This window comes from Hyla sarda, chromosome 4, assembly GCF_029499605.1.
Source record: "Hyla sarda isolate aHylSar1 chromosome 4, aHylSar1.hap1, whole genome shotgun sequence".
Classification (NCBI taxonomy): Eukaryota; Metazoa; Chordata; class Amphibia; order Anura; family Hylidae; genus Hyla; species Hyla sarda.
Genome location: NC_079192.1, coordinates 259,123,484 through 259,148,497, shown reverse-complemented (window position 1 = coordinate 259,148,497; position 25,014 = coordinate 259,123,484). Strand labels below are relative to the sequence as shown.

The window sequence follows — 25,014 nt, the reverse complement described above, 5'->3', positions numbered from 1 at the left end:
TCTGGGCCCTTGACAGATTAACAGGTACAAAATAGTACACTACTTAGATGTAGGTATGTGGTATGCACTTATGAGGGTAGAAAAATGTGCTACAGTACGCTTAAAAAACATATTTGTGCACAACACCAGCAGTACACAACAATTGCACTCTTTCACAGACTATTAGGAATGGACTGCTGGGTATATATTATACCATCTACAGAGTAGTATAGCCAGCAGACCATTTGTGGTGGAACAAACGGGGCAGAAAAATGCGCTACAGTATGCCTTAATAAAAAAGTATTGGAGTAAAACACCAGCCGGTGATTACGTTTGGCTTTCCTTTTACAGTATGTAGGCCCTTGACAGATTAACAGACACAAAATAGTACACCACTTAGATGTACTGTAGGTATATGGTATGCACTTATGAGGGCAGAAACATGCGCTACTGTACGCTTCAAAAATTATTTGAGTAAAACACCAGCCGGTGATTACTTTTGGCTGTCCTTTCACAGTATGTAGGCCTTTGACAGATTAATAGGTAAAAAATAGTACACTACTTAGATGTAGGTATGTGGTATGCACTTATGAAGGAAGATATATACGCTACAGTATTCTTAATAGATGTATTGGAGTAAAACAGCAGCCGGTGATTACTTTTGGCTGTCCTTTCACAGTATGTAGGCCCTTGACAGATTAACAGGTACAAAATAGTACACCACTTAAATGTAGGTATGTGGTATGCACTTATGAGGGCAGAAAAATGCACTACAGTATGCAAAAAAAAAAAAATTGCCCACAGCACCAGCAGTGCACAACAGTGCTGGAGTCACTGTGTACTAAACCCAAAATTGCAAAAAGACTCTCTCTCAAATACTATTAGAAATGGACTGCTGGGTATGGATTATACCGTCTACAGACTAGTATAACTAGCAGACCAGTTGTTGTGGAACAAAGACACAGATTTGCTCAAAAAAATTATTTCTCCCTCCTTTGAAAATGTTTCTGCAACTGACGCAACACACAGGTCTCTGCCCCTCTGTAATACAATGCTGTTCACAGTGACTGAGGGGTTAATTGCTGCATTAAGAATTAATTTCTGTACAAAAATGATGTGCTCTGTGTCCTACAGAAGGCTGAGGTGACTAAGAGGTGAAACACTGCTGCAACAAGCTTTTCTGTGGAACACACACAGCGATGTCCGCCCTATCTCTATGCCTTATATTGAAAGATATGACGAGCCGCAAGATGGCTGTCGAATATATAGGGCTGTGACATCACAGGGGTGACTGGCTGCTGATAGGCTGCATCCTGCATGTGATTCAGGGTCATCCCGCCTATTTCCCTTCCCGCCTTCCCAGCGTTCCTTGCCCCATTTACTGACATGTGGATCCGCCATTTTAGATGCCCAGGAGCCTGGACTGCAGTAAATGGAGTTTAATGAAGCAATTTGCGCAATAGAATTCATTGTGAATCGAATACTTCATGAAATCCGTAATGAATTCAGGTTCGTCAGCTTCGATTCGCTCATCTCTAATCATATAGAAGTTTTCTCACTTTGTGTCTAATACAGATTGGTCACTAGGGGAAGTATTGCCCCAAGCCTCTTTTGTAATATTCGACAGGAACAAACATGGCTTAAAACCATGGGTAATCAAAAGTGTGACTTATATGGATGTCAAATGGGCTAAGATACACTCTCTTAGTGACAAATCAGCTGTGTATTTTGCTAACTATTGACTTTAATGGGTAGGAAAATATGCAGCAGAAAATACGCAGCAAAATATGGCACTTGACCATACCTTAAAAGGAGCAGCAACATACAGACTACATATGAGTCTACAAACAATGTTTGTGCACAGTCTTGTTTGTATATAACTGACTGATAAACAGACATCTACACCATATATGCACACAAAGATCATGATGACTGGGCCAAAGGGTCACAGTCTTTTTATGCCAACATTGGTGAAGATAACTGATATGTAAATTACAGTCCCAATATACTTTGAAGAAATGCAAAATGCACCCCAGAAAAGTAACAAAATTCCATTCATAATGTGCTGTACATAGACTAAGACAGAGGGTAAAGAAACAATAAAACATAAGCCAAGAAAACAATGGAAAAAAAGTCTGATATAAACAGAACTTCAGACGTTCATCCAACAGCGCCTTACTCACACACATAGAGCCACCACTATGCCGTTTCACACAGAGCTTCTTCAGGGAGTACATTGGTATAACAATAGCAGTATATTTATATGCCTTGCTGGCCAATAGGAAAATACAGACAAAGTACATACATGGATGGCCGCCATTTTGCCTCTTTCTGAAGCTCTGTGCGCCCTTCTGATTGTCAGTATAACTGCCTACACTTTGGTCCAGTCATCACGATATGCATATTTAGAGTAGATATCTGTTTTTCTTCATCAGTCAGTTATATACATACAGGACTGTGCACCTGTATTGTAGAGTCATATGTAGTCTGTCTGATACTGCTCCTATTAATGTGTTTTTATTGTAATCTGAAGTCTTTTCAATAAATATTTTAGTATTTTCACTATTTATGTCTCTGGTGTGATCTGATAGGTTTGCATTTTGAGTCTTTGTCCTCATACTGGACATTTACTTTTGCATACTTGGGCCCTATTCTATACTTTCTTTTTTATGGTATAAACAGAGTTAAAAGACGTGACCGAAGGTGGGGAGTGAGGATTGGAGATAACGCCTCCTACATCTTAATACCTGGTACCAAACAGTCCGAACTTCAAAAAAGACTTCTTTAATTCTTATGTAAATTAAAGTGCATGGTCTACCTAGAAACTCAGTCTATTCCTAGTTCTCAGAACTGAAAAGTCTTGCCCAATGGTTATGTCTACTATAGCCTAATGTGTCTAATCTGCAATACCAGGCATAGCCTAATGACAAGATTAGTGCTGTTTCTTGGCCACCAATTTAATCTGAATCTCTGGGGGGGGCATTTATCAAGACCGTGGCAGTTTAAAAAATGCCCCACCAGTGCACAAAGTCACTGGATTTATATAGAGGCAAGGAGTTTGGTTTGCCAGTGTTGGGTGCGGTCACATGCTATTAATAGCAGCGGGTTCAACGCTGTGGGAAACCTGCTGCGAGGTATGCTACCATTGATTTGAATGGGTCCACAGACAGTCCGCAATAGTGTCAGATTTGCGGAATGTCCGCGGGCTCATTAAAATCAATGGTAGTGTAACTCGCAGCGGGTTTCCTGCAGCGGGAAACTCGCTGCTAGCTACTAGCGTGTGAACGCACCCTAAACTGCCATAAATTTGGATAACGGGGTAACCACACCCCCTTTGCACAAATACACTCCCTTTTTGCTAAGCTAGAGCAACTTGATGAGCACTAGCGAAAATGGCAAGTATATCCATAACATCTGGAGTTTGCACAAAAATGATGCAAATATTTTCTGTTTTCATAGTTAAAAAAAAAAAAAAAAGATAAAGACCACCTTAGATTATTTTGGGGCAATAAGATTCCACATCAAGTACAGTAGAATGTTAGACCTACTTTAAAATTCAGAAATTATTATGACATGCCTATGCAGACAGGATAGCTTCTCACAGTTTTTTGGAAATGGTGAGGATCTTTGAACAGCCTCTTTTACCTAGTCCTAGATATGCACTGTAGGATTAAGATCTGGAGCTATATGGTGGGAGCAAGGAAAACTCACTATAAAGGTGCGTTCACACGCTAGTAGCTAGCAGCGAGTTTCCTGCTGCGAGTTACGCTACCATTGATTTAAATGGGTCCGCGGACAGTCCGCAAATCTGACACTATTGCGGATTGTCTGTGGACCCATTCAAATCAATAGTAGTGTAACTCACAGCAGGTTTCCCGCAGTGTGAAACCCGCTACTAGTAATAATGTGTGAATGCACCCTTATGTTGCTGGAAACAATCAATGACCATACGACCCTGCCATTAAGTTAACAGCTACGATAAACAAATGAACCTGGTTGGGAACAATGCTTGGATAAGTTCTATTGTCTACACATCTATCTACAGTTATCTAAAGACAGGGTGTACCCAATATTTTGGACACTATTACTCCTCCATCACCCTGAACACCTGACAGGAAGGATTCTTTTTGCTTTTCCACTGATTGGTGATCTAATTTTTGCACTGTGGGCAGGGCTGGTGCAATGATTTTTGCCACCCTAGGAAAAAGCTAATTTTGCTGCCCCATGACTCCTCCCATTGACACCACCCACCTAACTACTGGGGTGACACACTGTGACAAACCACCTCCTCATGTAATCTCCTTACTACTGGGGTGACACACTGTAACAAAATGCCTACTACTGGGGTGACAGTTTTGCTACTGTCAGGACCTGGAGAAATAACTTTTGGTGCCCCCAACAAGAGGCCCTGATTGTGGGGTCTTTGGACCATTGTTGGTGTACTCTCAACACTGTTCTACAAAACACCCACAAGTTTGGCAGTTTACAAAATCCTGGCCCTCGCAAGTCTAGCACAGATGATCAGGCTTTGCTTCAAATTGCAGATAATTCTAATTTTCATTCTAAGTGGATTCACACAGAAATTGATTCACAAAAAAAACTTGCTCACTTGCTTTTAAAAAACATTCCATGGTCACATGTCTAATTTCTACACCCCAAACCTACAAATTACATATTCAGGCATATGGGCCATTCAGTGTAAAATGATTTACTTTTTAATGAATGTTTTATTCCTTCTTTCCTTTCCGAGAATGAAGTCTTGAGCAAACTGTCAAATTGTTATATAAATGTATCAAACACTGTAACCCATGACACTTGTTGTGAGTATCCTGACATGTAAAATGATATATTGCTGCAATAAAACCTCTAATACACTCTAACTTAAACCAATAAAAGTTGGAAACTAGTGTCTTGAAAATACGGCTATACGGATTTCTTTACATTTCTTATCAAGATCAGGTGGGAAAATGAAGAATTTAGCAATGGTGAATGCATATTTCATGACTGATCTTTCTAAAGCAGTAACAATGGAAAAATAAACTTGTACTTTCTTAGATTATTAGGTTGCTGTGTTCAGAGTCATTCCAGAACAATTCAATGGGGGTCATCTAGACTAAAGAACTTCATAGGTTGTTGAAGGAGATCTTAAAAAAATACACATACTCAGGTACTCATCAACGGGTTCTTGCTGTGATGTCATTTGTTCCCCCTGAGCTCCGACTACTTCCTAATTTTGAAACCAGCCCTTCACTGTAGTGACGGCCCCTTTGGCCATTTACTGAATTCAACAATGTTCCACTCAATGATTAGCTGAGCTGGCCGTCACTGCAGGGAGGAGCGTGTTTCAGGGGTAGTAAGTAGCTGGAACTTCAGGAAACTAGATGACCCACAGCTGGGGCCCGAGGGGTAAGTGTTACTTCTTTATTTTCAGGCTGTCTCCAGCGACAAATCAAGTTTTTTTTAGTCATCAGCAGAATTACCACCAAACACATGGTTGTCTTTGGAGACGGCAGTGTCCGCACTGTCATAGTGACGAATGTTTCAGTCGCCAGCCATCTTAGTCTGAACCTAGCCTTACTGTCCAACCGGGGTTGTCTAAATCAGTCAAGCCTGTGCAATATTAAATTAAATAATTTCGTTACAGGGCCATATTTGGATCATTTACCACTGTAAAATCCTGATGTATAACATACTTAAAGGGAACTTGTCATCCCTTTCAAGCTGTCTAAACCACAAGTAATTTGGAGTGGCCCCTAGTGGCTACTTCCCATTCCACCAGCTTTCATTGACAGATCTTTATCTGTTTGGGTGTAGGGAGACATCTTTGAATCAAGGCTAGCGGGGTATGCAGAAGCCACAGGGGACCTCTTTAAACGGCTCATGATTCTGGCAGCATGAAAGTGGTGACAAGTTCTCTTTAACTTTAATTCAATACTTGCCCTTAATATAACCAACAAGTAGATGTTTGGCGATGTCCCAATGTGTATCTTTTTTCCTCATTATTAGACCATTTCTTGGCACAAATAACGACTCTTTGTAATTTAATCCTGCATAAATTCTCAGTGATTCCACTAGCTACAGTACATTAATCCCATCTAAAAATAAGGACATTTAACCGTTTAATTTCAGAAGTATTCAAATGTCTAAATAAACGCAGCATCGTCTGGCACTGAATGGTAGGAAATAATAACAAGCTCACTAAGTACCCATTAGGCATTAGCTGAACTACACCAGAAATATCCCCAAGGCAGTCATCTCGATCCTCCTTACATCAGCAGAATAGTGTAATGATACCTTAAAGTTTATTGTTCGTTTTTGTATCCTTGAAAGTTGCTGCATGCACAGATTATCAGTGTTATTACAAACACAATAACAGAAATGATTGCTTTCTGCCTACACCCCAGTGTTTGTAGTTCAGCACCTTTATGAATATAACAAATTATCGAGACCACATTGAAAACTGTGGTTATACAGTTTGCTATAAATTGCACTAATGATTTGACTTTGGTGACCTTTAAATACTTTCTGCCTTCATTTTTCTCTCCACATAAATAAATATCCAAACAAAAGCCATCCAACAAATATGTAAAAGAATGATAATTATGTTTATCGCTTATTTCATATTGAGAATTCATTATATAAAATTACAGTAAACCATCTGCTTGTCCATATGGTGTTCTGGCTCATCCCAGAATATATCTTTAGCAAAGATTAAAATATTAATAAATGCCAGCCAACTATGAACACAGAGAAAATGACCATGAAAGTATGATACGGCCAAATTTAGTTGAATTTAATTGTTATTCTATGTAATAGGCAAGGGGGGTATTGAGTAAATTGTGTCTGTCCTTGGAATATATGTGAAATGAAGTTAAATAATACTAGATTATTTAATACTAGAAAAAGTGCCTTAAAGGGGTACTCCGCCCCTAGACTTCTTATCCCCTATCCAAAGGATAGGGGATAAGATGTCAGATCGCCGCAGTCCCGCTGCTGGGGACCCCCGGGATTGCCGCTGCAGCACCCCGCTGTCATTACTGCACAGAGCGAGTTCGCTCTGCACGTAATGACGGCCAATACAGGGGCCAGAGCATTGTTAAGTCACGGCTCCACCCCTCGTGACGTCATGGCCCGCCCCCTCAATACGAGTCTATGGGAGGGGGCATGGCAGTCATCACGCCCCTGCCATAGACTTGCATTAAGGGGGTGGGCCGTGATGTCATGAGGGGCGGAGCCATGACGTCACGTTGCTCCGTCCCCTGTATCGCCCGTCATTACGCACAGAGCGAACTTGATCCTGGTGCAGTTTGTTGAATTAATACCCAAGATGATTAAACATTCATATAAAGCCAAATTAACTATCTGCATATTACATAAAAAATCTCTATAGTCCTCCAATAGACAATCGGCTTCGGAGGTTTATATGTGGTAATCGGTTGTTTCAAAAGGAAGACTATGGGGGACATTTATCAATGTTTTCTTATGTATTCCTTTTTTAGTTATTTTTTCTTACAATTTTTTTTGCTTATGTGTGACTTATTTATCAACTGCTTTCAGCCTGTTGATAAATTTCTTTCATGTAAGCATTTTTTCTTTTTTTGCTTTGGTAGTGGCTTTTCCTGCTCCATGTCTGAGCTGGAGTAAATTTAGTAGCTTTTTTCATGCGATGCGACTTTTTTGCAACTTTCGCACTTGATAAATCTCTGACCACTGCAAGTCAAAAATCACTTTTTGCTTTGGTAAGCAAGATTTTTATTTTTTGCTTAGGACACTAAACAAGCAAAAAGTAGCAAAAAAAAGAGCGTAGGTGCACGTGCAATATGCAACAATTTTCTAATTTAGTAAACAGGGAGGAATTCAGTTTTGGAATTTAAAAAAAAAATAAAATTTGAAGGAACAAGTGAATATACAAGTGAGGTCATCATAGCCCTTTCTCTTTCAGCATTTTTTCCACAAATTTTGCAGTTAAACATATCTCCTAAGCCTAAGGGTAGACTGACTTCATGTGCTAGGGCTGTGCCTGAGGACACATTGGTGGATTGTGTTTACAGCCCTTAAGTCTTTAAAGGGGTATTCCACTGCTAGACAGTGGGGTTGCTGGGGTTAGTGTCACCCGGTGTGGTTGAAAGTGGTGTCACCCCCCCCCCCCCCCCCCCCCCATTTTTTAGCCTGCTGTGAAGGAAGCCCACAGTGTAGCATGTTGGGGATAATTATGTCCAGTACAATAATCAGATCTTTATTAATTACCAATTAAGTGGACAGTGCTAAAGAAGTTTTAAACATGTATAACTACAACTCCCAGTATGACCTAAGCAGTGGGAAGGTTATTGTTGTTTTACCCATCAAAATTGCAGAACTTACAAGTGACTACAGCTCTGATGGGTCATGTGGGACAATGAAATAAGTGACTCACACTTCTTGACATTTGCTCTTTTCATTATCTATTTCATTATCTAATTCAGCTGATACACACCGCCAGGACTTTTTCCAGCTAAATTGTCTCTTTGTAGAACTTGATGCCCAGATGCTATTGGCTCCTCACTATGTCAGCGGATTCTGATAATCTATATGAAAACAATAACTATTATAACCCTGCCAGACACCGTGCCCTCTGAATATAATACTACCATACACAGTCCCCTTTTAACATACTACCACACACTGTACTAGACATGTGCAATTCGTTTCGTAAAAAATTTGTTTTTGTCCAAATTGTTCATATTTCGTACATTCACATTGATCCAAATGTACAAAATGTTTACATCTGAATGAATCCGAATTCGTAACAAAAACAAATTGTACATGCCTACGAAATTGTGAAAAACTAATTTTATTTTTGTTGAAACAAAATTCTTTCTCATTTAGAAGCAAGGGACCATTATGGGGAGCGGGTGCACGGAAAAGAAGAGACCCACGGAGATCAGAACATTGGAAGACAGGTAAGATAATGTATAATTTCATGTGATTTATTAATACATGATGTAATGTTGAATGAATGAATGCTGCATGAAAGATTGGTGTGTTTGATTGACGAGTGTTTTATATATAAAGTGTCATGTTGGTTATTTTTATTGTATTTTTCACGAAGATTTTTTAAATGTCCCTCTCCCGTTATTGAACTGGTTTAGTAGGTTAATGAAATGCATAGTTAATTGCCATGGTAAATTTTTTTATTGACAAAACCACAGACATAATTTGATAATTGCCCCTTAGAACGTTTGTGATTTTATCAATAACAAAAACTTCCCCACGGCAATCAACTATGCATTTCATTAACCTACTGACTATTCAGTGAAGGGAGAGGGAAATTTAAAAAAGAAAAAGCAGAAATAGGTTAGCGCATTGTATGCCAACGAACCAGGGTGCCTCCAGCTGTTGCAAAACTACAACTCCCAGCATGCCTTTGGCTGTCAGGGCATGCTGGGTGTTGTAGTTTTTCAACAGCTTGAGAAACCCTGGTTCGTTGGGAAACAGAAACACTTGGTTAGCGCAAGTGTAAAACAAGTATCTAACATATTTTACATCTTCAAAAAAATACAAAAAAATGTATGTATTAACAATAAGTATATATTAAAATCACATATTTTACTATAAATATCTACATAAAAAATATTATAAAAATAACCAACATGACATGTTATACATAAATCATTACTTAATCAAACACATCAAACACACCAATCATTCAAGCAGCATCCATTCATTCATTCAACATTACATTATGTATTAATAAATCACATAAAATTTAACATTATCTTACCTGTCTTCCAATGTTCTGATCTTTGCGGGTCTCTTCTTTTCCTGCACCCGCTCCCGATAATGGCACCCTGCTTCTAAATAAAATATAATTTTGTTATCAAAAAAATCTACGGTAATTTGTTTCTCACAATTCCCTACAGCATCTTTCTTTTTTATGGTACCCCAGCAAAAGGGCAAAAAGAAAAAAAAATAAAGAAATGAAACTAATTTAAACGAAAAATGTATACGATACTCCGAATGCCGAATATATCGGAAAAATCTAACCGAAAAAATTACTGAACCAAGAACTTTACCCAAAACGAAAAAAATATAACGAAACTAAAATTTCCCTTGTGCACATGTCTACACTGTATCCTACGAATTTTATACTACCACACACTCTACCCTCTGAATATAATACCACACACTGTTCCCTATAAATATAATACTACCATACACTGTATCCTATAAATATAATACTACCACACACTGTACCCTCTGAATATAATACCACACACTGTACCCTATAAATATAATACTACCACACACACTGTACCCTCTGAATATGATAATACCACACACTGTACCCTCTGAATATAATACTAATACACACTGTACCCTCTGAATATAATACTACTACACACTGTACCCTCTGAATATAATAATACCACACACTGTACACTCTGAATATAATACTACTACACAATGTACCCTCTGAATATAATACTACCACACACTGCACCCTCTGAATATAATAATACCACAAACTGTACCCTCTGAATATAATAATACCACAAACTGTACCATCTGAATATAATACTACCACATACTGTAGGTAATGATGTCCAAGCTGTGGCCCTCCAGATGTTGCAAAACTCAAATCTCAGTAGGCATGCTGGAGGCATACTGGGAGTTGTAGTTTTGCAAAATCTGGAGTTGTAGTTTTGCAACATCTGGAGGGCCACAGTTTGGACAATAGACTATAAAAACTCTGATGATGCAGACATGAGGAAGGAACAGTAATGGGAGGGTTTGGGGGGGGAGTTGGAGGGGGTGATGAAGACATGATGCACATTAATGGGGGAGTGGTTGATGATGCAGACATGTGGCACAGTAATGTGAGGGTTGAGGGGGGTGACGTGGTTGATTAGATTGATATCAGCCTCATTACCCCCCACCCCAACTCCCTCATTACTATGCCACATGTCTGCATCATCAACAACACCCCCCCCCCATTACTGGGCAGCGGCGGCATGATTGGGTTGGTATTATTTCACATTGTTTCTGTGAGCTTCATCTGCAATGCAGATCGAGCTCACAGAAACAGCGAGTGAAACAGATGGTTGTACAAACGGCAGGTTGTCACACCACCAGAGCGTGTCACCCGGTGCGTTCCTTCCCCACCGCACCCCTGACAACGCCACTGCTGCTAGAAATCCTGTCCCCTATCCAAAAGATAGGGGATAAGATGTCTGATTGTGTGGGTCCTGCCGCTGGGGGCCCCCAACAATCTCCCACAGCACCCGACATTCTAAACAAATGCCGGGTACCGTCAAACCACGCCGCCTCCATTCATGTCTATAGGAGGGGGTGTGATGGCCGACGCGGCCGCCCACTCCAAGTGTTCTTAACAGAATGTTCAGAACGCTGGGGCAGCACAGGAGTACCCCTTTAAGTTGCACTAAAAGTTGAGGTACAAGGAAGATCTAAACAGAAAAAAACAATACAAAAAAAAAGTAACTTAATGAATGCTGGTCTATGCAGAATAATTAAAACTATGGCCTTAGTATGTTGTCCATATTATTACCCATGGTTCCATTCTAGGTTATTCACAGCCTGCCATTGTAAATAGCCATTTTGATGCATAGACACAAGAGGGAGTGGTTAGGCTACATATTATCTTCATCTATGGATATGAAAGTAAATGTAAAGCTATAGTTCACTATGATCTTTAGAAATAACTGCAATGCCTGGTAGGGAAGTCAAATGTACTAAAAGTTCTAAATGTCTTGGCACAAATAACAGATATTGGTTTATATATGCAGGTAAAACAACCAGCTGCTTTATGATCAATTGATGAAGAGCTTGAAAACATTTTGTCGTTCCATTGTCTCATACAGACAGTAATTACGATCCTTCTATTGCCTTATCGAGAAGCTTTCATTCACAGTAAAGATGATGAGACAGCAAATATTTCTCACACTTCTTGGCAGCAAATAGCCCCAAACTTGTGTTATCTATCACTGACAGCATATACAAGAGAGACATCCTGGCTTACATGGGCAGCTGGAACACGGCTGGAGAAATAAAAGCTTAATTGCACCAAGATTTGACTGACACATAAATGAAATAAAAGGTAAGAGTGAGATAAAGGGATGTTGACAATAAAATCTCCTGTGCAAACTTCAAAAGTAATTTTTGTCAAAAAATAGCAATACTCATCCTAACAGGCTGCATGCAATATAAGGAAAGTTGTATTGGAATGTACAGGATGTGTCATCAATGTACAGTCATTAGATCTATTACCAATTGCATAGGTATGCTCAAATATAAAAAAAAAATTATCACAATAATATTAAATAAATATAAAAAATATTATATGACTTGGGAGTACCAGGCCTTGCCTGGTCTTCTCACCTAAACCTTCTTGGAGAAATAAAGAAACAATAGCTACATAAAACTGACTGTGAAAGTGAGCAGCAATGTAGTTTGGTCTGTGAGAGTGGAGCTCTTGACCTAAATTTGTCTAAGGGTGGTTTCACACCACGTTTTGTACTTACGGTTCCCGTATACGGCTGGGAGGAGGGGGCGGGGCTTAATCGCGGCGCCCGCACTCAGCAGTATAGGGGAACCGTATTTAATGCATGTCTATGAGCCGACCGGAGTGAACCGCAGCCTCCGGTCGGCTGCGTTTTCGGCCGTATGCGGTTTCCCTTTCCCGACCGCATACGGCCGAAAACGCAGTGCACTTGTAGTATACTCAGACATCACAGAGTAGCCGCTATGCCTGAGTACACTGTGCATGTGCGCTGCGACTCGCAGGCCCCTGTATGGCTGCTCGGAGCAGCGAACTTTCGCTGTGAGCTGGCCAAGGGGTGGGGCACTGGTGGCAACCCATGGAGGAACACTATGGGTTGGGTCACCGGAAATTCCGCAGCATAAAATACACTGAGGATCCATTATGTGTGACCCTACCCTAAGGCTTTAGAAGGGTTGCTGGAGCAAAGGAAGTTTCTCTACCAGAGGTGTTACTGGACCAGTATTGAGTTCTGAACCACCTCCTGAGACCAGAGTGTTTGAGTTGAGGCAAGGCTTGTATGTACAGGAATTGTGACTAGAATGCGAGGATGTACTGAATCATGTGCCCTGCTATCTTCATTTTTTGTACGTTGATTTCTGACACTGTAACCATAAAGCTATCTGCCTTTTAATGAGAGATTACAACAATCTCACTGTTGCCACCTTAAAGAGACTGATATTATATTAACCATGGAGATCTTCTGACCTGCCTGTTTTAATGAATACTTGTATTTCTCACGAAATAACAATGCTGTCACATCTTATCTAATAGTTCTATGTTGTGCCTTTTATCTGTTATTCTTGCTAAAAAAGACTAATAAGCCATATGGGGGTTACCACTTGGGGGGCGTGTCCATACACAGTCTGGCACGATCAGCTTTGACTGGATAGTCTTAGACAGTGTAGGGATGTGTCCTCAGCTGGCAACACCCAATTGGCTATTTAGATGTATAAGAAAAGGAAATGAATGGCACAACACAAAGCTACGAAAAAGAGAAGTTCCAGAATTGTTATTTTATGGGGAATACAAGATTTTACCAAACAGACAGGTCATGAGAGCCCACAGGTCCTCTTTAACCCCTTAAGGAGGCAGGGTTTTTCAGTTTTTGCATTTTTTAATGCTTTCAATTTTGCACCTAAAATTTGATATTATGGCTTATTTTCTGCACCCCCAATTCTACTTAGCAGTGACACTAGTCATTTTACCGAAATATCCACGGCAAAGCGGAATTTTTTTTTATTGTGCAACATATTTGAAGAAAGAATGCCATTTTGTAACTTTTGGGGGCCTCCGTTTCCCTACGATAGGTTTGATTTTGTATTACTTCTAAAAAAAAATCATAACTACATGGAGGAAAATATTTATGTCACCTTCTGACCCCTATAACTTTTTATTTATCGGTACCATTTTTATATTGATAGGACTTTTTGATCACTTTTATTCATTTTTTCATGATATAAAAAGTGATAAAAAATGCGCAAAATTTTTTGCGTGTACGTCATTGACCGTGCGGTTTAATTAATGATATATTTTTATAGTTCGGACATTTCTGCACGCGGCGATACCACATATGTTTATTTTTATTTACACAGTTTTTTTTTTAAATGGGAAAAGGGGCGTGATTCTTGCTTTTATTAGGGAAGACGATTTCACCGCCATGGTCCCGATCAGCCCTACGGAGCTGCCGGGAAGCTTTCACAACAATCGGTGCCGCACGCTATTTGCCCAGGGTCCCGGCTTTCATTAGCCGCCGGGACTGACCCGGTATGACACGGGGTCACAGCGTTACATATCGGGACCGGTCGCAGGGCGTACAGGTACGCCCTGCGTCCTTAAGAGGTTAAAGTAAATGTGTCACTTAGATTTTCTTTTAAGTGATCATAGCCAGTGAAAAGTGTGCTTCTGTTGTTTCTATGTTCTGATTGTAAATATGTTTTACTTCATTTTAGTACATTATTATGGAGGCAGCTAAACTTGCTTGAGCTGTTTAGATTTATGCTTTACTGTAAGCCCTATGAACTAGGCACAATAGTTTGGAGCTGAACTTCTGTGGCAAAGAGTTCTAGACATTCTCTGAGACCTGTGCAAATGTCACTCTACAGGAAGGGGAAAGCTGAGCAACAGCTATTCTGATCCTGTCATATTAATATATTGGTGTTAACTTTCACTGTAATCCTGTCTGTGATAATAAGAAAGATACTTCTGGAAAACGATCTGTGTAGAACATGAAGTATCAGCTTATTATTAGCCCTAGTGGCCAGACTGAGAACTTCAATATTGTAGGATTCATTTATAATATAGAATGAAAACTTGGTATAAGCAATAGGTTTTCTGTCACATTCCCTCTAAAGGGAACCTGTCATCCGTTTCATGCTGTTTGACCCACAAGTCACCAGGATGGTCACCGGTGGCTTTTGCCTGCTCTGGTGACCTTGATTGTTAAATCTCTCTGTAAACACATTTAGGGAATTTTATTATTGATAGCCTATCCTTCACTGCCCCACATTTAAGTGTATTTTTTTTTTTTTTATAAGATAGTTATATTACATTAATAAACTGTAAAAATACTTTGATGAAGAAATACCAATATTGTTTCCAAGAAGGTCAAACGTGCGTAAGTAAAGACTTTTCCTACGTGTCACGACAATCTTTATTTGTCTTGCAAGTTAAGTAAAATAAACAGATAAAAGCAAGTACAAAGGGAAACTAATGTGTTGAAATCATGAGAACGGAAAAGGCAAGTCTACATATTGTATTTACACAGAGTAAGGCCAAATATAACTAATTTATTCTACATTTTGAATATTTCAGACAAGATGGCCTAAGGAGGATTCACAAGACTGACTTTGTAAAATAGGTACATACAAACACAAACGATAAAAACAAATTCATTTAGTCTGCTAGTAGCAACGTGTAGAATTGCATGGTCATGGTAATAATATGTTTACATGGCAGAAACGTGTGGAATGTCTTTCTGGAAAACATGGGTGACATTTCACACATTTGATTGAGTCAGTGGCACTAGGACCGATTGGAAGTCTGTCATCTTTATAGGCAGCAATGCATTTACAAGCTGAATCAGCAAATACACTGAACCAATTCAATGGTTCTGCAGACACTGGAATCGAGATTTCCAGGGCAGAGAGATCTGCCATGGAAATTCCACCATGCGCACAGTTCAATGGTACTCTGCTGCAGTGGAATTTCGGAGTGGAATATTCCTGTGGAATTCTGCTTGGAGATTCCGCCATGTGAACATAGCTCATGTGTCTTTTAAATGTGGTCTTGTTTACGCCATTAAAAAATAACTATTAACTATATTAAATTAGGTAAGTCAATTTTATACACTGGTATACCAAATATGTTTATGTTTATTATGTTTCCATATTTTGTTATATGTAAAATGGGAAAAGAGGGTCGATGTAAAGTTTAATATGGAAGGGGTTAATGTATATGTGTAAAACCTTTAAATTATTTATTTTTACACTTTATTATTTCCCTTAGTGAATGCCTCATACAAATCAATGCAGTTCTGTTGAACTGTGCTCTATTAGTAGAGCCTTCTCCAGACATGCTTTATCAACAGAAGTGCCACAGCAGGTAACAAAATATTTTATTACCACACGATGGCATGTAGTTATTGATCTTGTCAGTCACAGGTATACCCACATCTCTATTATACCAGCTAGTGAAGTCAGGGAGGGGGGATATCTTAAATAGGTATAAAAGTATTGTACAAATAGCTGCACAAAAACTCCCATATCTGGATAAGTGTGGACAGTCCCTGTAACTAGAAACATTCAGAAGGTTATAGGAGCAGCCAGAATACACAGTTTCTGGTTTACAGGGTCATGCAAGAACTAACAGTCTATCAGCTTAGGCTGGGTTCACACCATGTTTTGTTAAATACGGTTCCCGTATACGGTTGGGAGGAGGGGGCGGAGCTTAATCGCGGCGCCCGCACTCAGCCGTAATCGGGAACCGTATTTAATGTATGTCTATGAGCCGACCGGAGTGAACCGCAGCCTCCGGTCACCTTCGTTTTCGGCCATATGCGGTTTCCCGACCGCAGGCAAAAGCGTGGTCGACCACGTTTTTGCCTGCGGTCGGGAAACCACATGCGGCCGAAAACGAAGCCAACCGGAGGCTGCGGTTCACTCTGGTCGGCTCATAGACATACATTAAATACGGTTCCCGAATACGGCTGAGTGCGGGCGCCGCAATTAAGCCCCGCCCCCCTCCTCCCAACCGTATACGGGAGCCGTATTTAACAAAACGTGATGTGAACCCAGCCTTACAATGCTAATTGTGACTTCTTATGTAAAACACCAAGTAACAAACCAAGAAGGAGATTCATTAACCACCAATAAACATGTACACCACAACAGCATATATCACAATTAAATTATTATTTTGTATTCCCTTTTCCATTTGCCTAAAATGGATACCTATACACACACCTATTCTACAGTGCCTGGTAGAGATGACAGCCTTATGACATCATCATAAGTTTATTTAAATATTAGACTCATTCATCTACCCACAAAACCGGTTGCAATGTAAAGTCCCTCAAGCAGTAAAAGCAAATGCAATTCTCATAAAGCAATGGCAATTCCTTTCATTATTTTACTTCATCCTTAATTCAGAAACACAATTTAAAACTTAAATGCTATTCTAAATAGCCACATAAATATGATCCGGCAGGGTACAGTACATTCAAACCATATGACAAAGTGTAATGCTGGTTTTAACTGTTCCTAAAAGAGCTCATTTCCCTTCCATGAAGCCAGGGCTGGAATGTGTATGTTACAGATGTTCTCTCCTTCTAAGGAATCTAGTTGCTAGGCCAATAATGTAAATGTAAAGCATTATCAGAAGCTCCTTAACATTCTGCTCTGTATAGAAGCTGCAGTGCCCTGCTGGATGTTCTCTAAAGGTGTCCTTGAGATTACAAGTCAGGTCAGGACATGTGATATGTTAGAAGAAGTGCCTGCAAATCAACACCACACATTATTCACGTGAAAGAGGATTTATTGTGAGGTTAATAAAGTATTTAAGATCAGACAATATGGGCAGCACTGGATGGATGGATGCTATTTATTTTCCATAGACTGGGTTTTGTAGTTTCTGCAGTTATGCTGCAGATGGAAGAACTTGTTTGGGAGTCAGCTGATCATAGACATTACCAGATTTGCTAGAAAATTGTCATAACTGAATGAGCCTAAGTTCATCTTGTTTACAAGAAACATTTTGTTCATTTTCTTATGATTAATTAGGCTATGTTTACACAGTGGAATTTCCGAGTGGCACCTGACAGAAAAATTCTGCTCGGATAAGCCATTGCAGTAGAGTCCTGTTATTTTACATGGGATTCTGCTGCACTTTGCACATGGTAGAATTTGCGCGCAGTTTCTCCCACGGAAATTCTGATTCTGGTGTCTGCCAAAAAATTAAACATGTCAATTCCTTTTGGTGAAATCCGCTTAGAAATGCATTGCCATCTATGGAGTCGATGCATTATTAAGTGGTCCTCTGGGTACTGGTCACATCTCTGTGAAGATAATTACACCTGTCTTCTATTCAGTAAATCCTCTGGTTGTGGACTCTTTATTTACTACTAGCCCGTGGGATAGCGGAGAATCCTGGCATGTGGTGTTCCGGAACCCGAAAACCACACTGGCATCACGAACACATAGGGGTTAATACCATCCGACCCCCAGGGTTAATAACATCTGATCCCACTACTCACACCGCAACACCCGTGGTTGAGCCATTCACCACAGTGGTGCACCACACGTACTAATTGTGGTGTATACCTGTATCACACCGAAGCTTATTGACAGTAATTGAAGCCATAACATGAAATTTTATTATATTAAGACAACATATGAAAAAAGTATACATTATCAACATATCACTTTTTGTATAGAAGACACAATGGGGGAGATTTATCAAAACCTGTGCAGAGGAAGAGTGCTGCAGTTGCCCATAGGAACCAATCAGATCGCTTCTTTTATTTTTAAAAAGGCCGGTAAAAAATGAAAGCAGCAATCCGATCGGTTGCTATGGGCAACTGCACCACTATTCCTTTACACAGGTTTTGATAAATCTCCCCCTATAACTTTAAATCTTTACACTCAAACGCTAAACACTAAATCTGTCCAACTAAAGTCTTATTTCACATAAAATATATTCCACTTGGCTTATATGAATTTAAATTGGCAGAGATCAATGGTGTAAAGGCTGGCTGAACTCAATGGCACAAAGACAAGAGGATCAAAATTGAAATATAAATGAAACATAAATTAAACAATCCAGACCATACTGTGCATAAGTACCTAAAATTATTATCTTTTTCTTATACAATCATCTGCATTTTTTTTAACACATCACTAAATCTTCAGTGGCAGTCAGCAGACAAGAGAAGAAAGCCGGCACATACGAGACTTAGCGTGGGGTGGTGCGCAGGATAGCACACGGGACGTGACTCACAGAAAGCCTGCAGCGGAGGTGCAAAGCCAAACAAGCAGCGTAAAGCACGAAGAACAAAGAACATGGAAGGAGGCCGCATTCACCAATCAGGTCTTTATTCAAGTCTTGCAGACATATCTTGGGCAGCAGGCGGTGGAGCTGTGGTGGAGGGCGGGGAGGACCGGAACGAGTTGTTTTGTACGACAAGAGTACTTCCTCTAACCAAATTCTCTCTCCAAAAGCCCAATGGCACTCCTTCTGTTCTGAGACCTGTAGTGAGCCAGCAGAGCACTTTACGACCACATATGGGGTATTTCCTTACTCAGGAGAAATTAGGCTTCACATATTAAGGTCCATTTTCTCCTAATACCCCGTATGAAAAATAAAAATTTGGAGCTAGTGGAAGTGCACTTGTCGCACGAAACAACTTTTCTGGTCCTCCCCGCCCTCCACCACAGCTCCCCCGCCTGCAGCCCACTATATGTCTGCAAGACTTGAATAAAGACCTGATTGGTGAGTGCGACCTTCTTCTATGTTCTTTGTTCTTCATACTAAATCTTCAGTTTTGATAACATAGAATAAATGTTTTCCAACTTACCCCCAGCATACATAACAGCCAGCATAATAGATGATATCCATGCAATCTCACTATATGAAGTGTTGAATATCTCCTGGATTTCCTTGAAAAATACTGTAATGGCTTTGGGAAAAGCATATGAAAATCCAATTGAAATGAAAGATGCAAAAACTATGACCCATCCCCAGCCTCCATCGGGAGGGCTATGTTGTAGCGTCACTGGTATGTCTGGCATCTTTATACAGTAGAAAAAATCTGCAAAAGATAAAACATTTTGTTAAAATGACATGGAGCAACCTTTTTTTTAATATAGTATATAGCTATTCAAACATTTAGTAATGACACACGGGATTTTTCCATATTGGAGGCACTGGGAACCTTCCTAGGCTGTTTGTATGGATCATATTCCCGCAGTGTTTTCTTTTAGAGCCGTTTATTACATGGTCTCAATATTACACTGTATTTTATGTGTCATCTCTTTGAACTCCTTCTTATATATGTTTTTATGTTTCATATGGCTGTCTTTTCATGCCATTTTCTGATACATAAACACACTTGTGTATTTCAAGACATAAATGAATCATGCTGTTTTTCGCAATACAAATCCTTAATTTAAAAAAATAAGAATCAAATTATTTGTAACGTGCAAAACACCACATAAAATGCCACAAACACACACTATTGTGCAAAGGGACTAATCTTACTTTATGCTAAAATTGTGCAATAAAACTATGGCAAATTATTGGTACATGATGTCCCATATTAAGCCATACCCCTTTCCCGTTAACGTACATTTTATTTATTTATTTATTTTTTACAATGGAAAAGATTCATCAAAACCCATGCAGAGTAAAAATGGTGCAGTTGCAACCATAGCAACCAATTACATTGCTTCTTTAATTAAAAAAAAAATGAAATGAAATGAAGAAATGAGAGAAGCGATCTGATTGGTTGTTATGGGCAATGGGCAACTGTTCCTCTGCACAGGCTTTGATAAATCTCCCCCATAGTATATAAATGATGTGTTGCAATTGATGTGTGCCACAAATTGGCTGTAGCTGAAGCTGAAATTGTGGTGCTGCAAAAACGAAACAGAAAACAAAGTCATGGTTTCAAATGACACAAACCTTAAGGACATTGCAAAAAGAAAAGACCAACATGCTTGTTACATGGTCGTTTATATTTCACTATAGTCTTTAAAGTGAAAAAATGATCATAGTGTCCAATAGAGATGAGCGAACGTTTGAAAAATTTGATTCGGACGATTCAACGAATTTTCTGAAAAAATTGTTTCGAGTCAGATTTATTCGCAGCGAATCTGTATTAAAACGGCTATTTCTGGCCTACATAGAGCCTCAATAGGGGTGTTGAACACTTTGATTTGTTCTAACACGCATATGGAGTGTTCAGGGGTAGTGAACTAATACTGTTATTCAGTAAGACATACATATTACAGGCGTGACTATTTGAATCACTGCCGCAGAGTGGCACAATGACAGAGCCTGGAGGTGGCATAAGTATGAGGAAACCATATAGTGCAGGGGTCGGCAACCCCTGGCACGCGTGCCACTCATGGCACGCAGGGTGCATTTGAGTGGCACGCGAGCGAGTGCCGACCTGCAGGTAGTCCCAGGACACTGTCACTTTAAGCGGCTGCTAAAAGATCTGGTCAGGGACGGAAGATGTATCCCTCCCCTTCCCTCTCCGTGCCCTGTTATTGCTGTGCTGCACTGGAAACAACTTAAGAGAGAGTTTTCTCGCTTTTCCTCCGCCACCTTTCAGCTGCCGAGGTCCGCTGTCTGTCAGCAGCATGGAGGGGGAGGGGGATCACTCTGAGCTCTGTACTGGCCGCAGTCAGGTGTCTGAAGGAGGTCAGGGGTCACTGCTACAGGCCAGTAAGTCCTCTGTATGTTTCTGTGGAATACACTTAGCTCAGCTCGAGGCTCTGACAGCAGATTTCTTGCCCCAGAGACAGGCTCTGGTCTCCGTCAGTCTATCGATCCCCACACTGTGTTTTCTACAGATTCCCCCATAACAGTGTACATTCACAGCTCCCCCATAACAGTGTTCATTCACACCTCCCCATAAGTGTGTCATTCACAGCTCCAACATAAGTGTGTTATTCACAGCTCCCCCATAAGTGTGTCATTCACAGCTCCCCCAAAAGTGTATCATTCACAGCTTTCCCACAACAGTATTCATTCACAACTCCCCCATAAGTGTGTCATTTACTGCTCCCCATACGTGTGTCATTCACAGCTCCCCCATAAGTGTGTCATTCACAGCTCCCCCAGAAGTGTGTCATTCACAGATCCCCCGTAAGTGTGTCATTCACAGATTCCCCACAACAGTGTTCATTCTCAGCTCCCCCATAAGTGTGTCATTTACAGCTTCCCCATAAGTGTGTCATTCACAGCTCCCCCATACGTGTGTCATTCACAGCTCCCCCATAAGTGTGTCATTCACAGATTCCCCACAACAGTGTTCATTCACAGCTCCCCATAAGTGTGTCATTTACAGCTCCCCATAAGTGTGTCATTCACAGCTACCCATAACAGTGTTCATTCACAGCTCCCCATAATAGTGTTCATTCACAGCTCCCCATAAGTGTGTCATTCACAGCTCCCCCATAAGTGTGTCATTCACAGATCACCCAAAAGTGTTCATTCACAGCTCCCCCATAAGTGTGTCATTCACAGCTCCCCATAAGTGTGTCATTCACAGCTCCCCCATAAGTGTGTCATTCACAGATAACCCATAAGCGTTCATTCACAGCTCCCCAATAAGTGTGTCATTCATAGTGGCTGAATGACACAGCCTGGAGCTGGCGGCAGCATGAGTAGACACTAGGGCTTCACAATTCCTAAGATTATAATATGAATGTTGAAATTTAAATTGAAGAGTCATGGTAGCTTGTGCTATCATGAAAAATTTAGGCCCAGGCCCAGCAGCATCAGTAAACAAAGAATTGGCTGAATGACACACCCTGGAGGTGGCTGAATCATGAGGAGACCCTAAAGTGGTTGAAGCATGAGGAGACTATATAGTGGCAGAATGGCACAGTCTGGAGGTGGCTGAAGCATGAGAAGACTATATAGTCTCTGAATGGCACAGCCTGGAAGTGGCTAAAGCATGAGGAGACAATATAGTGGCTGAATGGCACAGCCTGGAGTTGGCTGAAGCATGAGTAGACCATAGAAATTTAAGATTTTTAAATGGAAACTTAAGATTTTGAAATTGAAATGGAGGTTTTTGAAATTTTAATTTTAAATCCCAAGTTTTAGTGTCCCGGGTCCGGGGGTGTGGGTACAAAGAACCAAATATAACAAGGAGTCACATGTCATATGGCAGCACAATGACAGAGGATAGCAGCACAATGACCTGGAGGTGGCATCAGTATGAGGATATAGTGGCTGAATAACTGCCTGGAATTGTGGCAGCATGGGGAGATCATGTAGTGTCTGAATGACAAAGCCTGGAATTGGCAACAGCATGAGTAGACACTAGGGCTTCACATTAAAAGATGAATTTTGAAATGTAAATTTAATATTTATGGTAGTTAGTGCTACCATAAAATGTTTAGGCCCAGGCCCAGCAGCATCAGTAAAACATATAGTGTCTGAATGGCACAGCATGGAGTTGGCAGAAGCATAAGGAGACCATTGAAATTTAAGTTTTTGAAATTTAAGATTTTGAAATAGAAATTTTATCTAACACTCCAAGTTTTAGTGTCCTGGGCCCTGGCATGTGGGTAGAAAGGACCAAATCTAACATGGCAGCACAATGTCACATGACTGCACAATGACAGAGCCTGGAGGTGGCATCAGTATGAGGAGACCATATATTGGCTAAATGACTGCCTGGAGTTTGTGGCAGCATGCATAGACCATATAGTGGCTGAATGGCACAGCCTGGAGGTTGATGAAGCATGAGGAGACCATATAGTGGATGAATGGCACAGCCTGGAGTTTTTGGCAGCATGAAGAGACCATACAGTGGTTGAATGGCACAGCCTGGAGTTTGTGGCAGCCTGAGGATACCATATAGTTACTGAATTGCATAGACTGGAGTTGGCTGAAGCATGAGGCTACCATATAGTGGCTGAATGAGACAGCCTGGAGGTGGCAGCAGCAGCATCAGGAGTCCTGAAAGTGACCCTATTGCAGAGAAATTTCTGAAACTGGAGACCAGCACCTTAAATATGTTTTGCAGCATCCATGGCAGTACAATAAGAGAGCCTGGAGGTGGTAGCATCAGCATGAGGACACCAAAGAGCAGCACAATTATAGAGCCTGGAGGTTGCAGCATCAGCATGAAGAGACCATAGAGCAGCACAATTAGAGAGCCTGGAGGTGGCAGCATCAACGTGAGGAGACCATATGGTGCCACAATGACAGTGCCTGGAGGTGGTAGCATCAGTATGAGGAGACCATATGGTGACACAATGACAGAGCATGGAAGCGGTAGCATCAGCATGAGGAGACCATAGAGTAGCACAATTAGAGTGCTTGGAGGTGGCAGCATCAGCATGAGGAGACCATATGGTGGCACAATGACAGAGCATGGAGGTGGTAGCATTAGCATGAAGAAACCATAGAGCAGCATACTGAGAGAGCCTGGAGGTGGCAGCATCAGCATGAGGAGACCATAGAGCAGCACAATTAGAGAGCTTGGAGGTGGCAGCATCAGCATGAGGAGACCATATGGTGGCACAATGACAGCCTGAAGGAGGTAGCATTAGCATGAGGAAACCATAGAGCAGCACAATGACAGAGCCTTGAGGTGGCGGCAGCAGCAGCATGAGGCCCATGCCAACTGAGGGTTGAGTCCACCGACTGATGACTGGGCGTGTCACTTGGGATAAAGTGGATGACCGAGTGAACCAATCAATCACGGCTGTTGGGTTGCTGGTCGAGACACGACTGCTAGCTGACACCAGGAGTTCAGACCTCTCACTGCGACTCCGGCTGCCACACACCCCTACTCTGCTGTGACCTCTGCCTGATGAATTTAGGCCTCTGCCACACCACTGTGAATGTCCTGGCACTACTCTGCCTGACATACTTATTGTGTATATGAGGGGAGTACAATACGCTTCACTATGCTTTAACAGTATTTGTCTAGAACAGCAGCAGGTGTGTACTATTCGCTGTCCTTTCACAGTTTATAGGCCCTTGACAGATTAACAGGTAAAAAATAGTACACTACTTAGATGTACATATGTGGTATGCACTTCTGAGGGCAGAAAAATGCGCTACAGTACACTTAAAAAAGTATCTGAGTACAACACCAGCCGGTGAGTACTTTTGCCTTGACTTTCACGGTATGTAGGACCTTGACAGATTAACAGGTTCAAAATAGTGCACTACTTAGATGTACGTATGGGGTATGCAATTATGAGGGCAGAAAAATGTGCTACAGTACGCTTAAAAATACGTATTTTAGTAAA

At 40.8% G+C, this 25,014-nt stretch overlaps 1 protein-coding gene across 2 annotated transcripts in view; it reads right to left on the bottom strand.

Moving 5' to 3' along the window:
• Window positions 1-25,014, bottom strand: part of SLC16A7 (solute carrier family 16 member 7) — a 73,748-nt gene that overhangs the window by 10,603 nt on the left and 38,131 nt on the right. For both annotated transcript variants that reach the window (XM_056574026.1, XM_056574027.1), the window contains exon 2: window positions 19,587-19,820. In XM_056574026.1, the coding sequence (XP_056430001.1) occupies window positions 19,587-19,800 (214 nt within the window). In that variant the 5' untranslated portion in view covers window positions 19,801-19,820. The remainder of the gene's footprint in view (window positions 1-19,586; window positions 19,821-25,014) is intronic.